The sequence below is a fragment of the Manacus vitellinus genome, unplaced genomic scaffold (genome assembly GCF_001715985.3).
Source record: "Manacus vitellinus isolate BGI_N305 unplaced genomic scaffold, ASM171598v3 scaffold_15_pilon, whole genome shotgun sequence".
Lineage (NCBI taxonomy): Eukaryota > Metazoa > Chordata > Aves > Passeriformes > Pipridae > Manacus > Manacus vitellinus.
Window position 1 is genome coordinate 12,151,210 of NW_021939122.1, and position 27,334 is coordinate 12,178,543.

The 27,334-nt window shown below is 40.8% G+C and overlaps 1 protein-coding gene across 1 annotated transcript in view; it reads right to left on the minus strand.

The window, feature by feature from the left end:
* Positions 1 to 27,334, minus strand: part of NT5C2 (5'-nucleotidase, cytosolic II) — a 60,437-nt gene that overhangs the window by 32,420 nt on the left and 683 nt on the right. The window contains exon 2 of the mRNA XM_029958475.1: positions 9,094 to 9,216. Within this exon, the coding sequence (XP_029814335.1) occupies positions 9,094 to 9,194 (101 nt within the window). The 5' untranslated portion in view covers positions 9,195 to 9,216. The remainder of the gene's footprint in view (positions 1 to 9,093; positions 9,217 to 27,334) is intronic.

The window sequence follows — 27,334 nt, forward strand, 5'->3', positions numbered from 1 at the left end:
CCTGGCAAAGTGCCTGCCTTTGACAATGGGGCTTGTCACTAAGGGGCCTCGGAGGTTATAGATGACGCTCTTTTCTGATAGATTTATGTATTACCTAAACAAGACAAAGTGATGGGATAAGAACTGGAAACTGGTAAAGAAATGACTTTTGGAAATATGAGATGGGCTTGTAATTCACTCAAATTCTCTCCTGAAATAGCTGGCTTTTGAGTAGGTGGAGCAAATTACCCGAATCTGCAGTCTGAATCCATGTTTATCTTTTAACATGGAGATAGCTCTGATTTACAAGAGGCCAATGTGAAATGCTATTTAGTACTAAATACAGTCTCATACATTCTATAATGAGGATGATTACGTGCTGTTGCTGATGCCAGGAAGCATTATTTATTAGCTAATTCAAGCACATAATTTCTGATCTCATGTTTGTGCAGCTTGTTTCTGAGAGTGTAGAGCTTTAAGGAATAACATTCCTCTGGGAGACACTAGCAACATTTTTTGCCTAACCTGCAGAGTCCAGTTCTACTCTAGCCTTTAGGCTTAACCCCCGGAGCACAGTTTTCTGACCGTCTAATCAGGACAGGAATAAGAAGGGAAATTTAAGGAAGTTCAGAAGAACATTCCAGAATTGCAACATTTAAGGAGTGTCCCAAATGAGGACAAAACCCACAAGTACTAAGGCAGAGCTGAATGCGCTTATAAAAAGGGTAATACGGCAGTGCCTGTGAAAGGCAAAAACAAGGGAGCTGTGACCCAAGAGATCTCTTCCAGTCCAGCCTGTCTATGTTTAGATGATGACGACACCGAACTGACCAAAAACCGTGGAAAGATCTCTAAGCCTCTGACAGTTTTTCATTGCTTGTTTTTATAGTATTTACAAACTGAACCCTGGGACTGAAAAAAAAACCAAACCAGCACACACTGATCCCAGCACGAGTTGATACAGGAGATCTGGCAATGTTTACTGAACGCAATGAAACAAACAACATCTATTAGCATATTTTTGTTCCAAAAGAAGTCTAACAACTGAAACACTTAAATTACTATACCAGCCCCCTCTTGGTAACAGCTGGCGAAGATCTCTCTTTCTCCATTAGTTTGTAAATATTGCCTATGACCTAAAATCTGCACATGGCAGGGTCTAATCATGCCCCAGCAGTGCTCAGGACCCAGCAGATTTCAAGGCATCCTACAGACTGATCTGACACGGTAATTACTTCATCCACCAGTGCTGGAATGAAGCACAGCAAATATTTAAAAAAGCTAAAGAAGGCTATTACACAACATGTTCAGGACAGGAAATGAGAACACTTTAATCAATTTAAACTTGCATACACCTTGGAAGATTAAACAGCAGACTAAACAGTGGCAAAAAAAAAATTGAACCAATTTCAGTTCTCTTGTGAAAGCCCAGACAAATATCGGGGTACTTTGTAGGTACTCAGGACCTCACCTCTAAATCCTGATAAAGACACCTCTCACGCACAGTGCTCCCCCAGACACAAGAGACTAAGAAGGTGCTTACAAATATTTATTCCCAGAAACTACCCACCTTAATTCAGGAGCTTTACTCAATGTAGTAAATATCTGCAGCATGCTAGAAACTGAAGATAAAAAGTTGAGATTAAATAACCAGGACAGTTTCTGGGAAGAGCCAGGTGCTTCCCAGAAGGTGCAGACTTAGCCCATTTCAAAGCTGTTCTTGAATCCTAACTGAAGGTACACTCACCCTGATGACAAAAATGCTGGTCAAATCACAGAATCACAGAATGATTTGGGTTGGAAGGGATCTTAAAGATCATCACATTCCAACCCCCTTGCCATGGGCAGGGACACTTTTCACCAGATCAGGTTACTCAAAACCCCATCCAACCTGACATTGTGTCTGTTGGCTACAAAACTGTAATGTCTCCTCAGAGGACGTGATATAGAGAAATGACAAGAGTTGCTTTTAATGACTATAAAGCAAAAACAACATGAGGACCCTAAGAACCCCAATCACCTGAGAGAAAAGATCCTCTAGTCTTGAAAGGAAAAGATAAGTTTTTTACAGCTCATCTAGAAAAATAAAAATCAAAGAAGCTTCCAGATTACAAACAGTAGAGATGATGTCAGAATAAGAGGAAAACTAAAATGATCCAACATTTTTAGGCGAGGAAGTTTCAATCCAGAATAATTTTTCCACTTGCCAGAATCAGAAGAAGTCACACTTTCCCTTCCCCTGAGTTTGTTTTTTTCCATTCAGAAAATAGTCACTTTAACTAGGAGCACTGGAGTTAAAAATTAAGCTGGTCTAAAAATTTAGCAGCTCTGGGCAGTAAGACAAAACAAATTACAAGCACAGCATGAGAACACTCTCTGCATTCCTTGTGCTGAGAGGCAGAAATGGGTCTTGCCTAAACCCAGCTCCACGAACGTCTGCACCCAAGCACCTCTTTAAATAGGACACTGCCTTTGTCTTGCCTTCATCCTTTCCTCCTGATGAAAACCCAAGCTTTACGTTTCTGCTTTGAGGAATATTCCGGTGAGTCTCCCACGTTTTGCACTCCCTGTGTGGTGCGGCTGGAGCGACCCAAGGTGTGGAGCTTGTGGGGAAGGCGATTGAGGGACCATATTCCAGTTCCATGGGCTCCCTGAGCCAGCACACAGCACAGCTGGGACTGGGGGAGCAGTGCCTGGACTTGGGGTGGCTTAGCCTGGCACAGATCCACACCTTTAGAAAAATGGGACTTGAAGAGCTGTTTTAGGAAAACCTTGAGCATGTTTCCTCCCTAATGAGTTCTTCCTCAAAGATTAAACCCTGTAGCTTGGCCACAGCAGAAGGCTCTCAATGATTACAGTATTTATTTTCTTTTTGAGCTCTACAAATTGTGCTGGGTAAGAGAAAAATATGTTGTATTGCAAGGAAGAAGGAACTGCTGAGCATGCATTAGTGGAGTCACAGAGCCCTGATATCCTCAACACTGCAATTCACAGTCCTTTATATTTTTACAAGAGAACTGATCTTGGTTTTGTTACTGTTCTTGTCAAACAATTCTGAAGCAAGAACCTAAATCCCAACTCTACTCAACTAACGCTGGAGCAAACGCAGAGAGGGAGAAATGCTTTTATTTTATTTGTGCAAAATCTCAAAAGAATTCTGTGCCCTGTATGAAATTTGCATGTATAATAGTCTTGTAGTTTGATCAACAAAATAAACAAAATGCACAGAACTTTACAACTGAGGAGAAACTTGGCACATGGCTCACAACTCCTCACAGCGAGAAAATGAAAATGAATATCAGGCAACGTTTCTGGAACAGAGCACTTCATAATAATTTTCCAAATGTGTCTAGAAATACCTTGTAGCAATTAGTATTTTTTTTGTCAGGGCAGTACGCTTCACTGGAAATCAAATAAATACAAAGAACCTTGCAACAGTGCTGCATGGAACAGCAAATACAGTGGAGCTGGCTAAGCATGACCTACATGTGTGTTTTAAAAAGACTGTGGTGCACAGTTGGGTTCGAGCCAGCCACAAAACAGGGACTAACTAGCCAGAAGGCTCAGATTCCTGCTTACTCAGAGTTTAGGAACTTTGGTTAATCTTCACTTTATGGACAACTTCCATTCTTTAATAAGATAGAAGAGTTAAAAAGAAACAAAAAAACCTAAATTGATTAGCTTTTAACAGTCTCCCACGCCCAAGTTCCCCATGGCCTCTTAAAGAAGATGAATAATGAAATAAGCATCCCACTACTGTTATGACAACTTGATGTTCACAGTATCACTCACTAGTCCCCAGATGTGGTCTGCCTGGGGACTTGTCTCACTGCATGACATTACAGTTCTGGTTACAGGTGCCTTTCACCGACAGCAACGAACTCCCCCACTGACCTTACTTATCTGGTACAACTTATGAGAGCAACCTTAAGAAGATACTAACATATTATCAAAATGTCTTGTCTTCGGGTGATGGATACTTTGGTATCTGTCTTAGAGAAGATAAAAAATAAACTGCTTTTAATTTTTAAAACCAATGAAATAATTCTTTCGCTGAGTCTCACCTCTTTAGGCAGGTATTGCCCATTCTATATATTATTATTTATCGTACCATTTTGGTCTTATTTTTTACAATGCTAGATTTTCAGAGTTGTATTTTATTCCGTTTTCAACGAAAGAAGAATATTCTGAATATTTATAACTGTATTTAGAGATAGTGTTCAGGCTCAAGATGACTTCAGAAAGATGAAACAGTATCAAACAGGGGGGACAAAAAAGGGGCAACACAACTATGAGCACTTGCCTCTGAAATTCAGCAGTAATCAGATGGAAAGAGATAGCCTTGGCCATTTCTGTTTCCATTGTTTGGGTTTTCTTTCCAGGCAACAGCAAAGTGCCAAGAAGCTCACATATGGATTCCATCCCAAAATAACACTCGTCTGCTCCATGAAACTATTAAAGCTAGGGATCATGGGACATTTTCAATGTAATTTCTTTATTATTAATTTGGCAAGTGTTGTGCTTTCTCATAAGCTCACCCATTCTGCAGACTTAACACTCCCTCTCGCTCCTCCAATGACTAAAGCACTAAAGGAAAAGAAATGCAGAGAGCCACATGCTGCCCTCTGTTACACACATGTCACCACACGAGTCCAAAGAGGCTGCTCAGACACATGAGGACAAACCATGGCCAGCAGAGCCTACTGAGCTACCACAGTTACATGGAAATACCACGTACTGCCTGTCTGAAGGTGGCTGATGAAAAGAGCATTTTCAGACTGGTAATGATTGTTTTCTTATTTGCCACTTCAGTGAATGGATAATCTTAAAGAGACTTCATATACAGCCACCCAAAAAGATTAATAGTTTCAAATCTCACAGCCTTGTTTATATAACATTTCCACCTGTTTGCAATCACTGATGACCCAGTAACAATAAAGTGAAGAAACAAGATTAGCAGTGAATAGCTCAGAGTCTACAAATTTGAACAAGATAAAATACATCTTTAACCCATGAAATCAAAACAACAGACTGGCAATCCTTTTGCTGTATCATTATTCAAGTATATACCATTTTTTAATCCAGAATCTTAGTGTGTAGCAACAGCTAAAATCACTTAACTCATATCACCACCATAAGATGCTTTGAAAGTAAACTGAAGCACAAACCAGTGAAATAACTTGTTCAATACTCTATCACCAGTCAGCAGGAGAATTAGGATTAGGAATCATGATGCCACATGCCCTGTGCTAGCCAGTAAACAAGAGAGCAAGAAAAAACCCAACTAAAATGACAACAGAAACCCCACGTCCAGGATGAGAAATCTCAAATTACTCTCATGCAAAATTATTCTCAATTATTCTGTAAAAGCATCTCAGGGTCTGTATGTTTTACAAAAAGGCCATTTCAGCCTCACTGCCCTGTTAAACCAAAACCACAGATAAATAAATATAAGTGCAAATACCTGTTTCCTGGATCTTGGTAACTGTCAGTAACAAGAGTGGATGGAACACCAACTTTTTCCATTATTTGCTTTAACTAGATGTGGTTGCTATTTAAACGCTAAAGAGCTATGTGAGATAATCCAGAGGGTGCCTAGAAGTGCTCACTCCAAGTTAAAAAATAGACACTAGGGCAATTTGGTGGCTCAGAGTCAATCTAGTTCTTGCCTAATTACAATCACATTAAATGACAGTACTCCTCCAGAACAAATGATCTAGTGATTATCCCCTACCCGGAAAAGTCAACAAGCAGCACACAGGGGAGGTGGCCTCACAACCACACACACTAAGCAAAAGCTACACATCCCTTTTATTTCTGAATTAAAATGTATGTTGCCAATAGCACAGTAATGCAGTATCCTCTTACCAGTGACCTCTGCTAGAGAATGAGTAACATGTAGCTTGTATATTAATTCATCTTCAACCTCACCTCCAACAGGCGCCAACGATGTTGTATAACAAGGTCTGTGGCTGACAGCAACACCAGCTAACCAAAAGCCTTTGTTAAAGCTGTCAGAAATTCCCTGAAGATAAAACCCCACCACTTCTCCTCTCCAACGAATTTTTCTGATTTTATAGCTATAAATACTTGAACATTCTTGCCTCTGACATTCAGATATGATTACGATACAGCCATCATACTCTCAGTCAGTATGCACTACACCAGTAAAACCAGTCTCAACTGGGATTTCTGCCAACAATATTATATGTTGAACATCCATCCATCAATTATGGTACAATAAGAAGCGCAGCACCTGAAAAAACACATTCCAAGTATGAATGACCACAGTAAAATATGACTATTAGAGTGGCATCTTCAGAGTTAATTTTTTAAAAGTTTTTTAAAAGTTTCATGGCCATGAGAACACTTTTTTTTAAGGTAAACTATTTTGCTTTTGGAAACTTTTCCTCTTATTTTATCTGCTTCAACATTTACAATTCAAGCATACCAAATCTAGTGTACTTCACTAGAACCAGAAAGCTAAATCAATCGGGCTAGGTATCTCCACTGATAATTAAGTAAGCATGAAGCAAACAAACAGTGAAACAAGTTTTTTAAATTTCACACTTCAGAAAAGTAAGCATTACTAGCAGCATTTAGAAAATCCCAATGAATGACTTTGAGCCCAGCTGGGCTTCCAACATTGGTAGCAAAAGCTACTCCCAGTTATGCTCATCTGTAAATGTGGCACAGCTGCCAAGCTCCTCCAGCCTTCCAGATTGGGCCCATAAAAATTACTGTGACCAGCTTTATGGTAAAAAAAAGGAATCGTTTTAAATTTAATGTTCTTATTGGTTTTGTTTCTAAGTCACTTTAGATTAATGTTTTTGAGATTTTTTTCTTTAGCTGCTGGAGTAAGAAGAAAAAGAGACAAAAAAAAAAGACTGAGAGAAAAAGAGAATGAAAAAGAAGAAAGAGAAAATTAATGCCTTTTCTTTTTATCTTTTTCATAAAATTTACAGTGCTTCAGCAATATCCAAGAATCAGAGCATACTTGGACCTCAGTGAAACAAATTTACATGCTCATGGCTGTGACCAACACACATATTCTGCATCTGAACCATTAATAAAACATTAAAAAATATAATATCAAACACCAAGGGGAAATAACTTCAGTCCCTACTTGCACTTTTTAAAGTAACATCATATCTGTTAACACTACAGCCACAAAAAAGACTAGAAATAGAAATCTGACAACACTGCCTCTGGAATGAGGTTGTTTCAGATTCTTACAATACTGGATTATCAAAATAACTCCCATGAAACTGGTACACCAAAGCCAATAATAGTACAGATTTATACTACAGTCTTGGCATCAGGTTCTCTCATTCTCTCTCTTTGAAAGAGGATAGCAATTCCAAAACAAAAATGTGCCTCCCCTTAATGTATTTCTAATGTTGTGCTTTCCATGAAAATCTGAACTGCTAGCAACATTTCTGCTCAGTATGTTTTGAGCAAGACATTTCTAGATTCTAAAAAGGGGTACTTAAACTTTACCACAGACTAACTTTGGACTATCAGATCCCATCTCCTAGTGGGAAACCCTCCTTTATATGAGTGCACTCTCATCTTCCATAAGGAAATTCTTTCTGGAAGTAAAGATTTCTTACATGAGTAAGGGTAAACATGATGAGGACTTGAACGTGTGAGCTCTTAAAGACAAGTACTGCTTCCTTTAGATCTTGTACAACACTTAGCAGACTGTCAGCACCTGACATAACAAATGTTAAGAAAATATTTAGAAAAAAAGTATAGGCATTACTCTGACTTCATTTCCATCAGTCTGAATCAGGAGCAACACAGCTGAAGTTGTAAGTAAAATTATGGCACAAAGGTAAACCTGTCAATGACTGCAAGAAGGTGAAGATTTTTTGTCAGGGAATGGTATAAAATCCCTCTCTTCTTACATGCTATATATAGTTACATTCATTAAACGCTTCCATATCTGACAAACCAGCTGACAGAGAGATTCAAATAATGCCACCACTTAAGGCATGTTGCCCAAACATATTCATTAGAAATTGGAAAGCTTTGGAAACACTTCACAAGATCCATTACTTAGCACAAGACATTGCAACTTGCACAACCTGGCCTATCATATGATGCACCAAGGCGTTTTTCTCAAATTAGATTCCATTTGGAGAATCAAAAGATATCTAACACTTTCAAAACACTTCCTCAGAAATACCACCAATGTGAATCACAAATGGAACGTGGCATTTAAGCATGAGGTTGAGAAATTTGACTTCTTCTTCTGCTTCTACTTCAGAGATACATCTCCCCAGTTCCTGCTGAATATCCTCTGATCATCACACTGCATGACTTCTCAAATTAACCCAGCTAAACTTTGAAGATACACCTCCCACAAATAGAATACTGACAATTACTAGATGCTGCTGGTTTTAACTCTGTAACGGTCCAGACATCTGATAAGGACACAGACTTCATCCATCTTTTATGGTCTATGCTTGGAACCTGTGCTGAGACTGAATTTTTGCCTCAACCAACAACCCAATGTGATCTTGTCAAAACAATCTAGTGCTTGCACTGTGATTCCCAAACCATAAAGTAAGTGATAACATTCCTTTTATTCTGTACTCTATCTTCTTTATTACTGTAATTCTTTTACAGCAAAGATGGTTTTAGGTACACCCACCACCAAAAAGAAGGCTGAGATCTTGCCTAGTGCTCCTAGATGCTCTTGTGGTCACACAATTAATCATACTAGCTGTAATTCTCAAACAGTTTCTGATTTTGATTTCTTCCTTATTCGTATTTGTGCATTCCAGTGTCTAAGGCTCTGCTCTCCCGGTGTGCACTCCAATAAACACTATAAAACTTCTGTCACTGAGTATTTATTGACTTAAAAGCTTCTATCTCCAAATCCAATTTCAACTGCATTAAGAAAGCATATTCTCCCTCGCTCTAGTAGATGTATATCAACTCGATTGTTTGCAAATTCCTGCAGGCCAATACTGTGCCATCTTCTAAGCTCTCTTCTACCAACACTTCTGCAAGGAAGGTGGGAACAACCTTTCTGTTTTACCAACAAGCAGAAAACCGAGAAATGTAGGGTTTATGCTTAGTTTTGGAGTTACATGGACGACTTACCGGTGATAGGCTTCCCGACGGTACTTTTTCAGAGCATGCCCATCCATGTTTGCAGGGAGATCTGCTGCATTCTGGAGTCGGTCGCTCCATGAGGTTGTCATCTTCAAATGCTTATTTATTTCTGAAAGAGGCAGAAAAGCTTGCTTAAGTTCAAGGTTTGTTTCACCTGAAAGTTGTCTGTTTCCTGGTATGAAGAGATGCAATGCCACTCAGGAAGTCTTGCAAAAGTACCCGGTGGAATGATCTGAGTTTGCAGGTCAAGTAAGATGCTGTTCTTTGAGATGTTAAAACAGAGACCTGGGAAGGGTTTTCCACATGGTTGAACTGCAAAGATATCCTACCCATTGTGGTGAAAATGCATTTAGAAACAGAGACCTTGTTTTCAATAATGAAAAGGGGTAATTTTTCACCCTAAAGTTACCAGTATGCATTAGATGTAGCTCGTGGAAAACCTATCTTTCATACAAAAGATAAATTCAGCAGGGTAAACACTACAAATCCCACTGGGACTGACCTTGCCACTTTTACCACAGAATAAAACCAAAGAGCCTTGTTCCTGGCCATTTGATCTCTAAGCAAAGACAAAGTTTCAAACTGATGCTATATTAGCAGGAACAATTGGAAGGAAAGTAGAAAGATGATCCTTTGTCCTCTGTAGGTCAGACACATTCAGACAGAGCAAACCTGTAACATGAGCGATACAAATATTCACCAGCAGATCTTCACAAACATCAGCACCCCTTCTCAAGTACTGGTTGTCACAACTAAACCACCAACAGTCCTCATCAGGAAGGCCCTGCAGTGAGGAAGCAGGGATACCTTTCCCAATTTTGTTATTAGCACACTGGGGCAATCCTGCTTGTCTGCTCCTCCCGCCAGACCCACGTCCCACTGCATTCCCTGGCACCAGCTGGGGTGATGAAACAGCCCCACTGTGAGTCAGTTCAGCTCACCAGTCCAAGCCCTCACCCATCAAAACCAACCAACCAAAGGTGAGCAAAACCTGGGTAATCCTCCACTGGTCAGCTGAACCCAGCTCAACAACACTATCATTAGAGCCGGTGTGGGGAACGGGGTGGGAGATGCATCCCACAGTGATACCAAATTAGGTATAACATGAAACCACATTCTTGTGTAACCCACACAACTGCTGGACTGCAGGCCTTGGCTTGTTTGCTCTTCCTTAGAAGAAACACAACCACCCACAAGCTACATGGGTAATGATACAGCAATGATACACTTTTAAAATGTGATTGTGCTCCTTTTACAAAAGGGAAACCAGACCACTCCAGCAAAGTAGAGAGCAGAGCAAGTGTCCAAACTAGCACTAGAAATCACAGTGCTCTCAGTGTCACACACGTGCTCACTCTCCTCAAGGAAATCCATATAATTTCTTTGTGTTAAATTTTATTAAAGAGCAAGAGCTGCAATTGTCACAGCATTTCTTAGGCTATTTACCTAGTAGTTGCTGGTCATAAAAATCAAACAAACAGCAAACAGCTTGTGTGTAAAAAATATGTTCCTCCTCCTCCAGCATTCTCTGCTTGTCTCCCAGTTACTATAACCAAGGTTTACAAATGCATCTTCTGCCATATCCTAAAGGTCACCAAATTTAGGCCCTGGCAGGCAGCCCATGGGACTGCATGCCATTGCTGAGAGCTCTCCCCCTGAATTCCCCACAACACACCCAGGAGAGGAGGTCACCACAGCGAGAGGGCAATGGGCCATTCCAGACAGCCGCAACTTCCACAACAGGGCATGCAGGGAGAATCAGCTTCTAAAATAGCCCCAGCACCAGCCACCAAAGGCTTACAAGTAATTACCAGCTATTTAAGCCGTGCCCAATTGCAGATGGAAGGCAGCACAGGGCACAGAACTAAACAGCCCTCAAGCATCAACCTGTTCCCATTCCACTTTGAAGGCAGGGCACTGCCTGCAGCAAGGCTCCTCAGGGGCAGCAAGGGCTGCAGTTTTGGGAAAGGAGCAGTGTCCCTGCAAGGGTGAGAGACTCCAGGTCTGCAGCTGAGACATGCATCAGAGTGAGGGATCTGGTAAGACTCCAGGACTGCAAAAGGCAGAACACGATGTGTCCTCCAAGGCCATGTCTATCTATCCCATGGACATTTCAAGATGGTCCAGATCATCACAACCTTGGTCTATTTTAAAGCTAGTAGCCTAGAACTACAAATCCAGATCCAAGACACATATACATTTAGGCCTCTAAAGGGTATGTTAAATAGCTCTGAAAAAACTGTTGCATGGTTGGTCTTAGGACTCTTAGACAGCTCTGGGTCTAGGTGTTCCAGCTGAAACAAGTCCACATCCAAGCTTCCTGCCATTTAGAGGGGCTACACCACTGGGCTTACCCAGCCAGACACATAGCAAGATTCAAAGTTTCACCCCCACAGCCAAAGCCAGAGACTTTCCATTCTGCTAGCCTCTTCTTCCATTTCATCTGCTTCCCATCACCATCACACCACATCATATGCTGACTCAGGTACTAGGATAGGACTGCTTCCAGTGGCCATCCATGCCAGGTATCTGATAGCATACATCAGTAATATCCCACAAAATACCCTAAAATCCAGATGGCAGAAGAATTTTAGCAGGCTACCTTTATAATATCCTTTCTAAAATGAGGAATCGGTGAAGCAGTTTGAACTCCTGTGATGAAACCCTGCTCTACAGAAGAAGAAACCAGATAGCATCATTTTGTGTGTGCTGGGATTCAAAAAGCTTAGACTTGAGGAAACCACAAAAATTTCCATAATTAAGCAAGGAAGGCCTGAATTATTTTAATGATCCAGCTGTATTTTGCTGTAGCTGTGATGAACAGAGTTCATAGGCAGGACAAGGTTTGTAGACAAAGGCAATGTCTTTTATTAGACCAAGTGGTATGGCTGAAAAAATAGAAAAGCTCTTGGGTACACAAGCTTGCATAAGTTTTCAAATTCTGTAGGTTGCTCTAATAAAAGGTATTATCTCTATCTTCAAGCTTTGCCCTGATTTATTAAAATCTTCCTTTCAATGTTCACACAGCATAAAATAAAAAAATCTTATGCTGAAGTTTTCTATTACATGTACTCAAAGGCACATGTACAGCTTAGCAGGCTGCACTGACACTGTGACAACAGCTTAACCCTCTGAAACAAAACAGTAACAACTGACAAAAGATATTGCAAAGGATCTTCCCCACCCAAAAGTCTTACTCATGCAAAAAGCCTCATGGGCTTCAAAGGCATGAAAATCAGCCTACCTGCATGGGTAAGAGACATGGGACCTGGGCCCTGAATACAAATTCCTTCAGCCAAATAGAGAGAGAAAAACAAGAAGGACAGAATCACTCCATACACTTGTAAGCCACTGGAATAAACATCTAAGAGAGCAGGCAGCCAGCCAGGCAGGATTTTCAACTCCAAGCAACTGAAATACGATGCATCTTTCTTTAGTTACAAATCTATTTTGAAATCAATAATCTCTAAATAGCTTCACATAAAAATAGAAATCTTTACATAGATAAAGCATGTCAGAACACCTCCCCATAATTTACTGCATACATGCTCCTTGCTCATGTTGTTTTAATTAAGCATCTGATAGCATTTATGGTACAGGGTTCCTTTTGAAAAGCTATTTAAAATCTCAGCTGCAAAGCTTTTATACAGAGCTGCTATCTACCACATATGCTTTGGTCTGAAAGAGCATAGGATTTTTAGCATATATTTTGAAATAAGTCCATGTGAGTATTTTGTCAGATTTTGGCTGACTTCAAATATTATTTATACTGTATTTTTTTCAAGTACTCATACAAATTAAACAACACATTCAGAAGCATTTCCCTTCAAGTTTTACTATTATATTTCTTATATTTCTTGGTCAAAAAATAGAGATTTCTGTACCTGATACTATTTGATGTGTTCAGGTTAAATGCACTGCCTCTATTTTTTTCTGAGTTTATCTTGACACTTTGATGATGCAATGCCAAAACACGCTAAAATGTAGAGATGAACAAAACAGTGGTGACAATCCCACTTTTTCCAGGGTATTCTCTGAGAGCTTATACAGCAGAAAACAAAGGCATCACTAACCAATCCCAAGGCTGAAGTGTACTCACAGTGATTCACCATGCACCACATCTGCCTCTTCTCACACGTTCTGCTTCAAGAATCATTAATACCTTGGCAGCACAACCTGCACGTGTATGTGCACAGTGGAAGGTGAATAGAGAAAATCATCACATCTAACATTAGCTACCTAAAAGCTTCGTGTCTAGTCAGAGGTTGTGGGTGTACAGACAAGTCTCGTGGTGCCCTTGCCAAGCCTAGAGCATTTCTTCCTGGCTCCCCCCTGCAACACTGCTTCATCTCAAAGGGCTTTGTGGGCTCTCAGCAAGGGAGGAGCAAACCACCCTAAAATCCTGAGGATGGGCAAATGCAAAGGGAGCAGGATTAGGGTCGGCTTGTTCAAGACTCATCTCAAATTCCTGGTCCGGGTCATGGCATGGCCTCACAAATAGGGCAGGGGAGAGGGAAAGTGATCTTTTCTGCAGCTGAGAGGACTCTCCACGTAAGCATGGTTAAGAAAAGTGAGTGACTCACTTTCCAGGAGCAGCCCACTCCCTCCACTGAGGGCAGAAGTAGCTTGCACCTCGTTTAGGCTAGACATATGGGACACCTAGAATTGGAGGAGGTGAAATCCACTCAGGTTAGCATCACACCCTCTGATCCTCTGGAGCACCTGACATCCTGGGATAGACAGCAGAAAGTGGCCAGGACTGAGACATCCACCTCAACAGCATCTCTCACTGCCACCGTGTGAGCAGGGGCTGGGTAGGCTCCTGCCCTCACCAGAAGTGCCGTTCTTATGCCTGTGATCCCAGTGCACTTCACAAACTCGCTCACATAATACGTGTAGGGGCAGCAAAAGTGCTGTCCCCATTTTGTCAGCTACGGATAGCGAGGCACAGAGAAGGTAATAACACAGAGCAAGTGGGAATCAAATGCAGAAGCCCTAATTCCTCAGTCCCTGAGCTAAAAATCAGTCTGAGTTCCTAGCGCTGTCAGGATGAATCACAGATACACAGCATGCTCCTAGCACAGTATACTTTTACATGAATTCAAATTTCAATACTAAGCATCAACTGGCAGACACAGAGAGGTCAGCCTGCACTTATACGTGACAAAAGCCACAAAGCAGCAGGCTCCTGACTGGCTCCAAGCTGCAGGGATCGCATGGATGCCAAATGACGCTCCAAATTTATCCTGAATTGCAGCCTTACACACCAGCTCTGCTAGTTCGCACAGCTCCTTCCCTCTCCCCCACAGCCCTGGGATGACAATTCAAACCCCTCTTGTCTTTTACTGCCAACATTTCTGCTCAATAGCCAAAGGCAAACTGTTTCCAAAAGGTGTTTTCAATTAGTGATGCTTTTGGAAAATTGCTATGTCCATGACTTGAGATATAAGCAATGAAGCTTGTAAACTGCCTAAACCAGAAATCTGAGGTTTTTTTTTTTTCTCTTTGTGCTTCAAGTTAAGTTCTTCACTTGAAGATCTTTCACTTCTGGGTAGCGACCTCCCTGACAGCAAGGCTTCCGGTTCATGATGGCAGGAAGGACAAAACACGTTCTTCCTATTAGAATATTAAATTACTTCCAAGACACACTTCAAAGCATACTCTCAGCTCATGATAATTAATACCTGAGGTTGGTTTTAAGCAGGAAAATTCTGTATACCGATTCCAGGGCATTAATGAGGTAGAGATCAGCTGTTAAGAACCTGTTAAGGTCAGCTACAGACATGTGTATTGGGCTTACAGTAGATCCCACTTGCAGTGTACAAAGATCCACTGGATTACATTAGATTGATAACACTCTCCTTGCTCCATGGATTGTACTAACCTTCCCAGTTCCAAGCTTGTAATCTCCAACACTGACTTTGAGTCCTCCCACAGGAAGGGGGTAGCAGTTACTCTTGGACACCACCACAGTGCTTACATCATCAAAGCTGCTTTTTCCAGGAGTGTGCTTTTAGCGAAATTGGTAAAGCATTCCCAGTTATACATTCATTTAACTATGGTCTGACTGATAGACAATGGTAACTCATGGGCTATTTCTGAATGGGTAAGGTATAAGAAAGGAGAATGCTACTCACATCATTTATTATAGGATTTGATTTAATTCCAGGCTGAATTTTATCTCTGTCGTAAAGCCAGATGCTAAAGTAATAGCTACATATCAAATACATTGCTTAATTTACATGGATTTTTTTAATCAGACTATTTCTACTGACAACCATACCCAAAGAGTGGCTGTGCAGTCCCTAGAGCTCCAGCAGTACCCCAGGATCCAAGCACATTAGACACACTAAAACCCACAAACATGTACATTTGGAGTTTCTTTGGGTGACCATCCATTTCTGTCCAAGGAGTTCTATTCATTCAGGAATTCCAAGAAGCACTAGCCGTTTAAAACATTTTCAGTACTATTTAATTATCATCAATTTTATAGATGGTTAGAATGCAAATTGGAAAACTATGAAATCTGCAGTGCAACTCTGCAAGGGGCAAACCTCAAATCTGACCCTCCCTGAGTACCATGAGACAATCCATTCTCCTCATGCATCTGTGAGTTTACTACCTTGAAACAGGAACGACAAATTCTCCAGTGAGCCAATCAGCTTATTTTCTACATTCCATATAGCTCATGTTTCTCAATATTTCTTGCAAAATTATCATTTCAGTTATTTCTAATATTCTGCTTCTTACACAAACAGTTTGTTAGGGGTAATGCTATTTCTCCACTTCTCTAACTCTAGTGTGTCCCATATTGTCCCAGTGCTAGAAAATAAGGAGGAGGATCATACTTAAGGAATGTGAAGCTTATCCAGAAGTGCAAGAGCTATGCCACAGAGAAGAATTAGTAAACATGAGTTCTCAAAGAAATGCTTCAACTGCAGGTCAAATATGATCCTTGGATGTACAAGACTTCGAAGCAGGACTCCATGTCCTTGTCTGTCACTGCTACAAACACTGCTGGAAAACTCTTCAGCCAGCTGTCCCCATTCAGAACAATGATGATTACTCTGAGAAAGGAATAAATCTCTGAGAGAGAGTAATGCTGGAGTGGAATACAGCCAGTTTAGAGAGAGCAGCTCGGCAGGTGACTTGAAAATAGTCTAGAAGCAATTACACACAGGCAAGCAGCCTGACTGTGGAGGGCTCTCAGTCTAGCAATGACAGAATAAGAGCCCATGACTGGGAATTAAATAAATCAACCAATACAAAAAATATTAACAGAGAGGACAGTTATCTATAAAACAATAAATTTCTGAAATAGATTTTCCGTGATCAGAGGGCTATAAATGAAGTGTGTGGGGGTGTTTAAATTAGCCTTTTTCAGAGAGTCAAGAATTAATGCAGAAAAGTCAAACAGTCTGAGCTATACAGCAGGTCAGTCCAACTGAGTATTGTGCCTCAGGCGACTCTTCCTCACCTTATACATCGATGTATCACAGAGTACAAAGCTGAGGCACAAGCAATATCGGAAAGAAACCTCCAGAGAGTGATTTCACCTAGAGAGAAGGTGAATGGATAAACAAAGGCTCTTCTGAGCCAACACCAATATAAACTGTGCACCCTGATGGCCCTGGGAAACTCTCTTCCTTGGGAAAAGGTCTTCAGCAGCCTGTGGCAACCTCTGCCATGGAGGTTCCCAAACTGCTGTCCAACTGAGTGCCTGCCAATGGCAAGCATGGACCTGGCTAAGAGGATGTTCTCATTGCCTTTTGTTTCCAGCTGTTAAATTCCAGCAAGAAACACATAACATAATTCAAATATTTTAGTCACACTGCTTTTCCTGTAAGCAATTGCTCTAATTGTCCAGGGCCTTGGAAGATTAGAAAGTAGAGATGAATTTGATCCCTCTGCTGCAATACAGTCCACCCTAAAGAAAATATTCATAAGATATTTATAAAAAAATATTTGTCAGAGTTCCCATGTATTTGCTTTAGTTGAAAACTAGATGGTAAGCTTTGATGCCAATGCCCACCACAACAGGAACTCAGTGTTTGAATGATACCTGCAAATACTAATATCCTTGCTACAAAGCCAAAGCATGACGGTGCTCCAGCCAAGCTGCAGGTTAATGTAAAGAGCACGAAAGGCAGAAATGTCAGCACAGAAGTGAACACATTGAGTTCTACAAATCAGAAAGGAAAGTCAAGATAATTTTTTTTTATTCCAACTCTGCTCTTTTACATCAGAACAATGTGCCAGCAAGAACAGACAAACATAACCCTGATACTCATCAGCCCCCTTCTCAAAGGAAACTGCCAGTTTCTCTTTCCTTCCCTTCAGCTTATCACTTTTAAGAAACACTCTTGGTGTTCAAACATGTGCAAGATCTATTACCACATCAGTAATACCATATGAGTTACAATTACCAAAGAGAGAGAACAAGATGAGACATGCAATCCCCAGAGAACTGGGAAGCCATCCTTCCACATACCAGTTTCAAACCAAGGAGCAACTGCCACTCTAACCTGCTATTAAGGATTATACAAAAGTAGCTCTTTTGGCAGCAGATCACGGTGTTTCAAAACAATGACGCTTTTCAGGAGGCAAACACAGACTTAGTGGGCCTTTCCAGAAGCACAGTAGCAACAGACAAAGTATTTGAGACACACAACTCCAACCAGCAGCACAGTCACTCTGAAAGCACACAAGGTGCCAGCTTGGATAACCAAACAGACAAAAGTCTGCTTTATCTTCTGAACACTGAAGATGAGGGAGGACATTTTCATTGTCCTTCCTCACTGACTGTGCTTACTGGTAAAAAAACCTCTTGTCTCTGAAGATCACATACCTGCTTCATTAATATTTTACAGGAAAAGCAAAGATACTGAAACCTCATTCTGGCTTTTTTTTCTAATATTTGAAAGTAAAAAGAAGAAGAAGGGGTTTTTTTTAGAGGCACTTGAATCCTCTTCCATGCTGGATGGGCCTTCTCTACATATTTATGGGCTACACAAACAGATGTGACAGCAGAATCAGAATCTGAACCATCTCTGCAGGCTGGAAACATGAACTCACGTCTCACTCCAGCCTTGGCAGAAAGCAGTCACTGCTCAGCCCCAGTGAGGATAGCCAACTGGCTACTCAGCCTGCATCCCAGGGCTCTGGACACAACACTCCCCCAAGGGACATGCTGCTGAGTAAAGAACTGGGAACTCTGGCTCCTCCTTCATAAATAAAGGAATTGAAAATAAACACTGAGATCAACAGTTGAAGAGAATCTGAGAACTGCTCTCTCAAAACCAGGGACAACTTTTTCTTTCCCTGACAAGAGTTTTCTTCTCCAATACCATTCCTGTCTCCTCCCAGCTTCTTAAAGGAAAAAGTTTACCAAATGCTCATATACTAACTTGGTTTCTCTTCTGTATGAGACCTTACCCACCCATAAGAGACCTATCATTGACAAATAAACCTACCTTTCAAAAAAAAAAAAAAAGGATAAGCAGAGGACTGTGGAACTAATACAGACACAGTACAATATCCAGCAAGGCCATGGACTTCATATGCAAAACTCAGCCAATTTTCAACTTGCTGTTTGTTCACAAAACACAAACAAGACAAAATAATGATACTTCTCAGCTATAAAGGGCACTGTGAAAGCAAATACTGAAATCATTTATTAAAGATGATCTTGATTGTCTGCTACCCTAACATATAGGGCTCCAAACAAATACTAGCCTAATACAGATTTTATGGGCTTCCCACTTTTGTCCTTAATAATGGTTATCCACCTCTCTTCCAAGAAGCCTTCCCTGAGACTGATCTAGCCCACAGGTGAGAACAGCAGGAGTCTTCTGCATCCACGCTCAGGTCCTCAAAATCAACCCTGGGCTGGCTCCAACACTCTCCTGAAATGCTCACAAAGGCCAGAAGCACAACTCCAGGCTCTATGTTCCTCCTAGTTTAGCAACCACAGGTCCCCCTCACCTGAACAACAGAAAAAAATCCTCTTTCTCCCCAAATCAGAGGCTGACAGGTACTTATCACTCATCATGGAGATCAGAAAGGCACGTACTCAAAACCTTTCCTGCACTCTGCTCTCAGTAAGCAGTCCCACACAGCAGCTTCTTGCCAGTGAGAAGCAAGACACACAGACCTACTAACAGAGCAAGGACAAAGATGGAAAATCAGGGAACATGAAGACTGTAGGTGTTTTGAAGTGTTCTTCCAGTGTGAAGTTCCCCTCCACATAAAGAGCACAATTCATTACTTTTCTGACCTGTTTTTTCAATCAGACGCAAATATAGTAATTATAGTCTGCCTGATTACAAATGAAATTACAAATCTGTCCTAAGGGCACAATAGTGTCTCCACCTAGATGTTATCAGTCCCCAAATCTCATTTAATCTTGACAGATGTGTAGTACTGAGGCACCACTATAGGAAACTCTAGAAGTAAATTAATTTTATGAATACTTTCTCTGCAGTATTCCCATGGTCTTCCAAAAGACTGCTAATTTGCACAGCTTTCGTTAGGCAACCTACGTGACTACATTAATCAGTACAATAACTGAACATCTATGATGGCTTCGAGCTCTTGCTACATTTCTGGCTTCTCTTTGATAACCTAACCGTCTCAGCTTTATCAAGTGATTCCAAAGGCCCACATTAAACCATTTTCCAACTGTATCAATCTCTTTTCTTCGGAAACTTCTTACTATCCTGTCCAAGCAAAACACAAACCACTAAGTTCATTTGGGGAAAACAAAGTCATCTTTCCATGGGCCCTTCAGTTCCCTGGTTTTTAATGTTAAATCAGTCCTGCTGACACAGGAGACTGCTCCCTGGCAGGAGCAGAGGAGGACACATATAGTGCTGTCTCTGCACTTGTCTCAGCATAGGCAGTTCTCAGAAGGAACAAAGCGAAGTGACAGACCTACTCTATCAGCTGCAACCTGGAAGAAAACTGTTAGCCTGAAGGGTGAGAGAACATTAATATATAACTAAGAAGGCATCATCAGCACATCCCTGTTATCCCAAAACCAGAGTCAAGAGTTCCCAACACTGAACCTTCCCTCTGTCTGGGATTTCTCTCTTCAGGGAACCTCAATAATCTTGTCAATGTATATAGACTCGAAGGTGCATTCAACAGCACAATCTTGTTTTACTGCTGTGGATGAGCAAACAGCTTGAATCTCCTGGGTTCTGAGATGCCTTTAAAAACACCTGTCCCCAGCAGAATAGCACAATGGCCCTGATTCACTGAGGACTTCTTTTTCAGCATGTTACCTGACCTACTGAAGCCTCTTAAAAAAAAAGCTGACCATATGCCCAGCCAACACAAAGCCTCCTGTGCAGCCACAGACATGCCTCCTTCTAATTGCTTTCAAATCAGCAATTGAAAAAAACCCCAGCCTTGCTTTGAGCATCACAACACAGTAAGACAGCTCTCCACATGTTCTAACCTTTCCAATATTCGTTCTTGACCCCAGCAGCACACATCGATTTATGAGGACTCAAAGTGCATTTTATTACTGTCTTTGTTAATATCTACTCACTACATGTCTGTGAAGAAAAGTGAGTGGTAGATGAGTAAAACACTGTTAGCTTTTCATCATCTGTTCCCTCCTGATTGCTCAAGTTTAGCAAGCAGAGTTTTTTGGCCTTGGCTCATAAAACTGCCAGTGCAATATTGAAAGAGAAGTTAAAATACATATAAAACAAGAGGTTAAGAACCTACCTAATCTATTATCACATGAAAAAAAAGGAAAGGTTAGATTGCAGACGTGTTTTTTAATAACTCTAAGAAAGGCTAAATCATTATTTCCTTTGATGATAAGTGAAAAAGTCCCCAAATAATTGAAGGCTATAGATGGATACTTCCATCTCAGATCACAGCAAGTAAAACTCTTGTATAAAATTTGCTCACAAAATATCACACACATCTGCTGATAATTCCAGCAATGACATTTTTAACATACTTACTCTTTATAAAATCATTCTGTTTCAACACCACTATAAGGAAGATACTAATGAACACCAGAACATGTGTGAGACACATTCTGCTCAGGATGCCTGCAGTCACCAAGTGGTTCAGGGTACAGGCAAGCTAATGCCTTCTAGAGGCTAAATTCACATCATTAACTTAAAAGGACTTAGCAGAAGATCATCTGGTATGCTAGTCACTGCTTAGGAGGGACACTTTCAGGTAGAGTAAGCATTTTAGAATAGAAAAGATGGGGTTTGTGTCTATTTACCTGAACCACTTATAGCTTTAGGCAACAAATGCCCATTTTTATCCTTTTTCCCTAGCAGAGCTCTACCCAGCCCTGTCAGCTGCAGTCTTGCTGTGGAAAAGATCTGCTGACCACTTCTTCCTTGAGAGAGACCTGGTTCATGTGTTTGTACTTCTCTTTAGGCTATTTTTTCTTTTTTTTTTTTTAACAAAGGAAAGCAATGGAGAAATGCAGCATCCCAAAACATTGAAAGACTCAAGACCGTCTTGCTGACCTGCCCTTAAAACACATCACTGGTGCACCGACTGATGCTCGCAACATGAAGCGGAAAATGAAATCTGACTCCTGCCTCAGTTTCCAGACAGCAGAACTAACAGATGATTTACCAGTCTGGCTTGCTTCTATGTGAAATTCTTCTTCCCAGCTCCACTCAGCCACTTGTATTCAATAATGGGAAAGCTACAGGAACTGAACTGGAAGAGCAGTTTCCAGGGTCAGTCCCAAGCTAACTGATGCTCAGAGCACCTGTAATTTATGTTCAACTGACCAGGATTTTTTTTAGGGAATGAACTCATCCTGACCTCAAAGAACACACTGAGAATAACATTATAAAAGTGGAACTGAACAAGCAATGAAAAAGAAATAACTATGCAGCTATTACAAGCAATTTTTCATAAAAACTCTCAGAGAATACTGCATATGCTGTCAGAAAAGACATGATTTATGCAGGACACTTGGGACCAAAGTTTGTAGCCCTTTCCTGTGACTTCAAAGGCCAAAAAATCTTTGCATAGTCTTGAAATGGAATTGCTTTGTAATATCTGAAAAGGTGACTTAAAAAGATTAGAGAGAAACATTTGAAACACCTTTGCCAATATGTTCAGCTCTTCCTTTGGGAAAAAGATAAAGGTATGTCAGAGACAGAGAAAGCAAATGAAATCAACATAAAAAGATTATTTATTTTTAATTGCAACTGTTCTATTTATTGACTTCCAAAATTACCTGAGCTGCCTGCCCTTCACTAGCACTTGGATGTTATTATTGGTAATTGCTGCATTATGATTACAAAGTACTGGCATAAATCTCACTCAGCACCTCTTTGGGTTTCTGAGAGCAGAACATTTGCATGCTCTTCTTTGACCTCATGTTCCTAATTAATCATCGTGTATGCCTATATGCAAGTCACCACCAAATGAATCAACCCAAACATTAGCTGAATTCAGCCAGTCCAGAGAACTCTGGATGGTTTCTGCTAAACACTTGGTCATCGAGCTTTTGAACTTACCTTCCTTTCCAGGTTACTTTAGAAGTCAACTAGAAAGTTTCTCTTGCTATACACCATGGCCAGATGTACCACATTTGACACAAACGCCAAGAGGAGCACGGTCCAAGCAGTAAAGTATGTGTTGGTTCCCATCCACAGCTACCATTCTCCAAAGGACATAAGGAATACTGATTTCAGCAGCAAACACTGCATGAACAGCTAAACACTTCCTGCTGAAGTCACAGACACAGCTGGGATGCAGCTGTTCCTACTGCAGCAGTGCAGGCAGCAGCTGCTGCCAGGGGAAAGGCAGCAGCTCACACAGGAGAGGGACAACCCACCCAAAAGGTCCTACAATCCAGATCTGGCCACCATAACTGCCAAAGCTGGACCACCCCAGCTGGAAAGTACTTTGGGGAAGTATACCTTCCTGGAGGGTTCAGGGAGAATTTGCTTCCTGAAAATCTAGCAAGAATGTATCTTCAGTGTTTTATCTATTAGGCCAAGGTTAACAGGGAGAACAAGGCCTGAGTCAAAGCCCACTGATCCAAAGGCCTTGTCTTAAATAAAAAGTGGAAAACCACTCTACTTCAGAGCCTCTTGCAGAAACATGTACAGGAAATCTCTGTTTTACCCCTTCCTCTGAACCAATTGTGCCAAGCAAGATTAAATGGTAATATTGTAGTAAGCACATATGCAAAATAGCAAGTCTTTGAAAATATCTGAAATGCAGCTGGGAGCTGTAAATACTCTATAACTAAATTAAGCTAAGTTTGGACCACATAATGACTTCAAGGAGCTTTTGTTTCTAAATAAATCACTTGTGGTGAAAAGAGCCGGAATGGTAGTTATAGCAACCACAACCATCTTCTTATTTACAGGCTGGGTACAACACGAGCAGTACTAGACCATATTGTTCCCACACATCTGTTTCTACTAACTTACTTCACTTTAGAGTCACCTTCAAATCTCAAAAGAATCACATCTCCTCAGGCCTCCCTTTCTTCTTCCATCCACCTACAGAAGATCTGCCCACGCGTCCTTCAATTTCAAAAGAGAAACCAACTGGCTGCTCATGTCCCAGTGTCATTTCTACAGGTATCTCATTACTGTGACTCCTGCTCTCCATATTTGATGGGCTCACACCTTTGCAGAATTTAAATCAGTTTTAGCTGGTATGATGCACAGGGTAAGAACCTACTTGGTTTCTTCCGTAGGTGTTAAGAGAAGGCAGCATGCAGATGATCACGGTGGGGTTTCCAACTTCCCCAGTTTAGTCAGAACATTAATGAAACCACCAAAAAAGGGCTGCCTGTGCTGGTAAAACCCACGGCAGGTATTCATGCCCAGAGGATAATAGGTTAAGGTCACCAGCAAGCCACAAGTTTAGCCTCTACCATTCAGTACCAGACTTGGAAAAGTGACAGGACTAAGAGGGCTGGCACACAGCCACTCACTGCTCCTACGTTTGGGGACCCAACTGTTCAGGAAGTTAGAGCGAATATGCTTTTGACCTTATAGTACAGTGCACACACTGTTACACATTCAGGTAGTAGTAAATATTCCACAGAGACTGCTTGCTGTGGGTTTTTTAGGCTGAATTACTCAGGCTCCCTCCTCAGTCTCATGCTGCCATAAAAGAATCTATTTCTCCTAGTATGGCTTCATGCAGGCAGGTCTCCCCAGCACCCTTTTAGCCCTGCAACCACGTGTGAGACTTAGTAACTACAGTTATGTAGGTGGGTTTAGATCATCAATTGCTTACAGTGGCTACCTTCAATACCTACGCAATTTTTTCCAGATGTTGCTTAAGGTATATTTACCTTAATTACACATTAAGGTACATTAAGTCCTATTTATTGTACGTGCTGGATTCTCTCTGTCTTGTGATTACAAAGCCACTCCATGGTTGTGTTAAGAAAGCAAACTCATGTTATACATGTTCTCTATGCAGAGTGCAGAGTCCAGGTTTTTAGGAATCATTCCAGATAAGGAGTCATAATGATTAAAAAGCAAAACACAGCTCATTGCTACATATCATGGCACATAATAATTTCTTTAGTAGCAAAAACCAGACATTTAAAAATAGGAAATATTTATATCAATGTGCACTTCAAAGATACTCATAAAGAATAGGATATGCTTCAGCACAGAATAGCCAACTTTTGAAGACTTGGATTGTGGTCATTTCAAATAACATTTCAAATTATATTTGTGCTGCTGACACTATAAATAAAATTTTAAAATAAATGCAGCACAGACAATAAGCAAGGAATTTCCATGCGCTGACTTGGATACATCTCATCTCAAACGTGTCCCGAAGAGTGAAGCAAGGCTTCCACTCCAGGGCACATTCTGTTCAGTCTTCTACCCTATTATTCTCACTGCTAAAAAAGCCACAGCTGTTTTATATCAGGACACCCAATGTTTATGGGCCACCCCGAGGCAAAGACCTAGCACAGAGCAGGCACTGCGAGCTCATCCCAAGGTACATCATCCAGGCTGTGTCCTGCTGAGAGCAGCGTTGTCCTCAGTTTCCCTTGGGCAGAGCCTTGCTCTCTTCACGGGTTTACGCTGCATGGCATGTGAGTATTTCTTATCCTGAGGTGATTAGTTACTGAGGTGTTCTTTTAAAGGAGTGAGGACAAGGCACAGGCCTGTCAAATGGCAAGCCAGTTCCTATGACAACTTTCCACTGCAGCCTGGCTGGAGACCATTAATTCACCTTCTCCAGGCCAAGCAGCTTCTACATGGTAACACTGCTTTGTGTAGGACTGTCACCAGTGCCCAAGCAATGGCAATTGCATGGTACTGAACCACTCAGACCCCACAGTACTCCCCAGTTTCAAATTCCCACAAAATAATGGATTCACTGAGTGCAACTGCAGGACTCCACTTCTGTCCCTTGCCTAAGATTTCTGGGGAAGAGCTGTGGTCACCCTTTTTTCCTGCACCCCCTTGCATATTGGTACCTACAATTCCTGCTGGATTCAAAGGTTGCAGATCATCTCAGCTTGTCCTGGAGCACTGCAAACCTACTCTGCAGCCAGCCCACACCATCCCCAGATAACAGCTCACACTGCAAGCTACCCACCCATCTATCAGTTTTCAACAAGCATTATTTTATTAAGTTGAACTGCAAATAACAGTTATGATGTTATTAAACAAACCTATCTGCTTCTTCAATAAGCGTCAGTTAAACATTGTATTTTAATTGTTTGTTTCCCTTCTACTTTCAATGTAAAAATAATCTATTTGTATATTTTTGAAGGAAATAAAACACTCCTTTCAATGTTTCCCCAAAGAGCACAATACCACAGTGTCTACCAGTAAACACCACTAAGCTTTCTGTTTTTTCAAAAAAACTGATTCCCCCGAAAGTTAAAAAAAGTCTAGGATAAATATTTCCAGTGATCTTAGGAAGGGTTTATTAGCTTTCAATTCAAGTTATATTAGGAATCATACACGACAAGGAGCAACAATTCAAGGGGGATATTATTATCATCATCATTATCATCATTATTATGATTAAAAATTGCCTACAAACTGGAAATTTGCCTGGGAAAATGTCAGCTTGCATCTGATTTTCACTAGCATATATACTAGAATGGGTATATAACACTAATGCTACCAGTGCAAATATACTAACAGGCTGTTAATTTCAAACCTCAGCTGAAAACGTCTCTCCCATTCTTACAGTTTTTCTGCCCATTTCTCTCAGCAATTGTACTTAATTCAATGGACCATTCTAAATGCAATTCGGTGGTGCATTTTGCCATACAATTTGTTTGAATGACACTGTACAGAGTAAAGGTTGTATTGTGCTATATAATGAAACTACGTCTATGCGTGAACAAACCCCAACAGCTGTTAATCAAAGCAGCAGGTTCCTGAACAATCTTCCGGACTCTGGACTAATGGCAATAGATTATTTTAAACAGCAGTTCCACTCTAAAATATGTTTAGGTTGACACAGGCTGACAGGGACAGTGATAGACTTCCTGAGCTAAGCTGATCAGTTTGCAAGTCAAACACTGGGCTTTTTGCTCACTGCTGGAACTACAAATTCAGCACTTGAACCCAAGATCAAAATGCAGTTTTGAGTTTTGTTTCTGATTTTCAGCGAGACCATGTAGCACCTGAAAGGACCCGAAAATATTCATATTTTCTTTTTAATCACTAGTGACAAACAGTTATATGGATCAATACAACATATTTCAGTCGGTGATGATGTTAGCCAAAAATGACACAGGGCATCACTTGGATAAGTAAGAGCAAAACGTTTCTAAGTGACTACTTAGAGAGCCTTTTGCAATCTTTGAGGTTCAAACAATAAATCTTCCAGAGCTAAAAAAAAAATCTTTTAAAACATGAGTGATTATGTCTTGGGAGGAATGTTCTCAAGACCATGTCAAAAAAAAACCAGCTTGGTAGCCTTTGGAACCACTAGCAAGGGAATAAACTTGAGGGTTTCATAATCTCAGCGGTTCCAGGAATTTTCAAAACTGCCTGTGCCACAAGAAGCAGCACTGTCGTATTAAGTCATCTGGTCTATCTGAAAACCAGTGTAGGTTTGTTTGTATCATACATTTTGCAACATTATTTTTGGCACGAAAGGATGGATTTAGGAAAAAAAAAGCATAAGCAAAATGCGAGCAAAGCAGTTTTGCACTGGTTTCATTTATTTACTTATTTATTTGGTGCTTTGCTCCTGGCTTTGGTATATCAGCTCC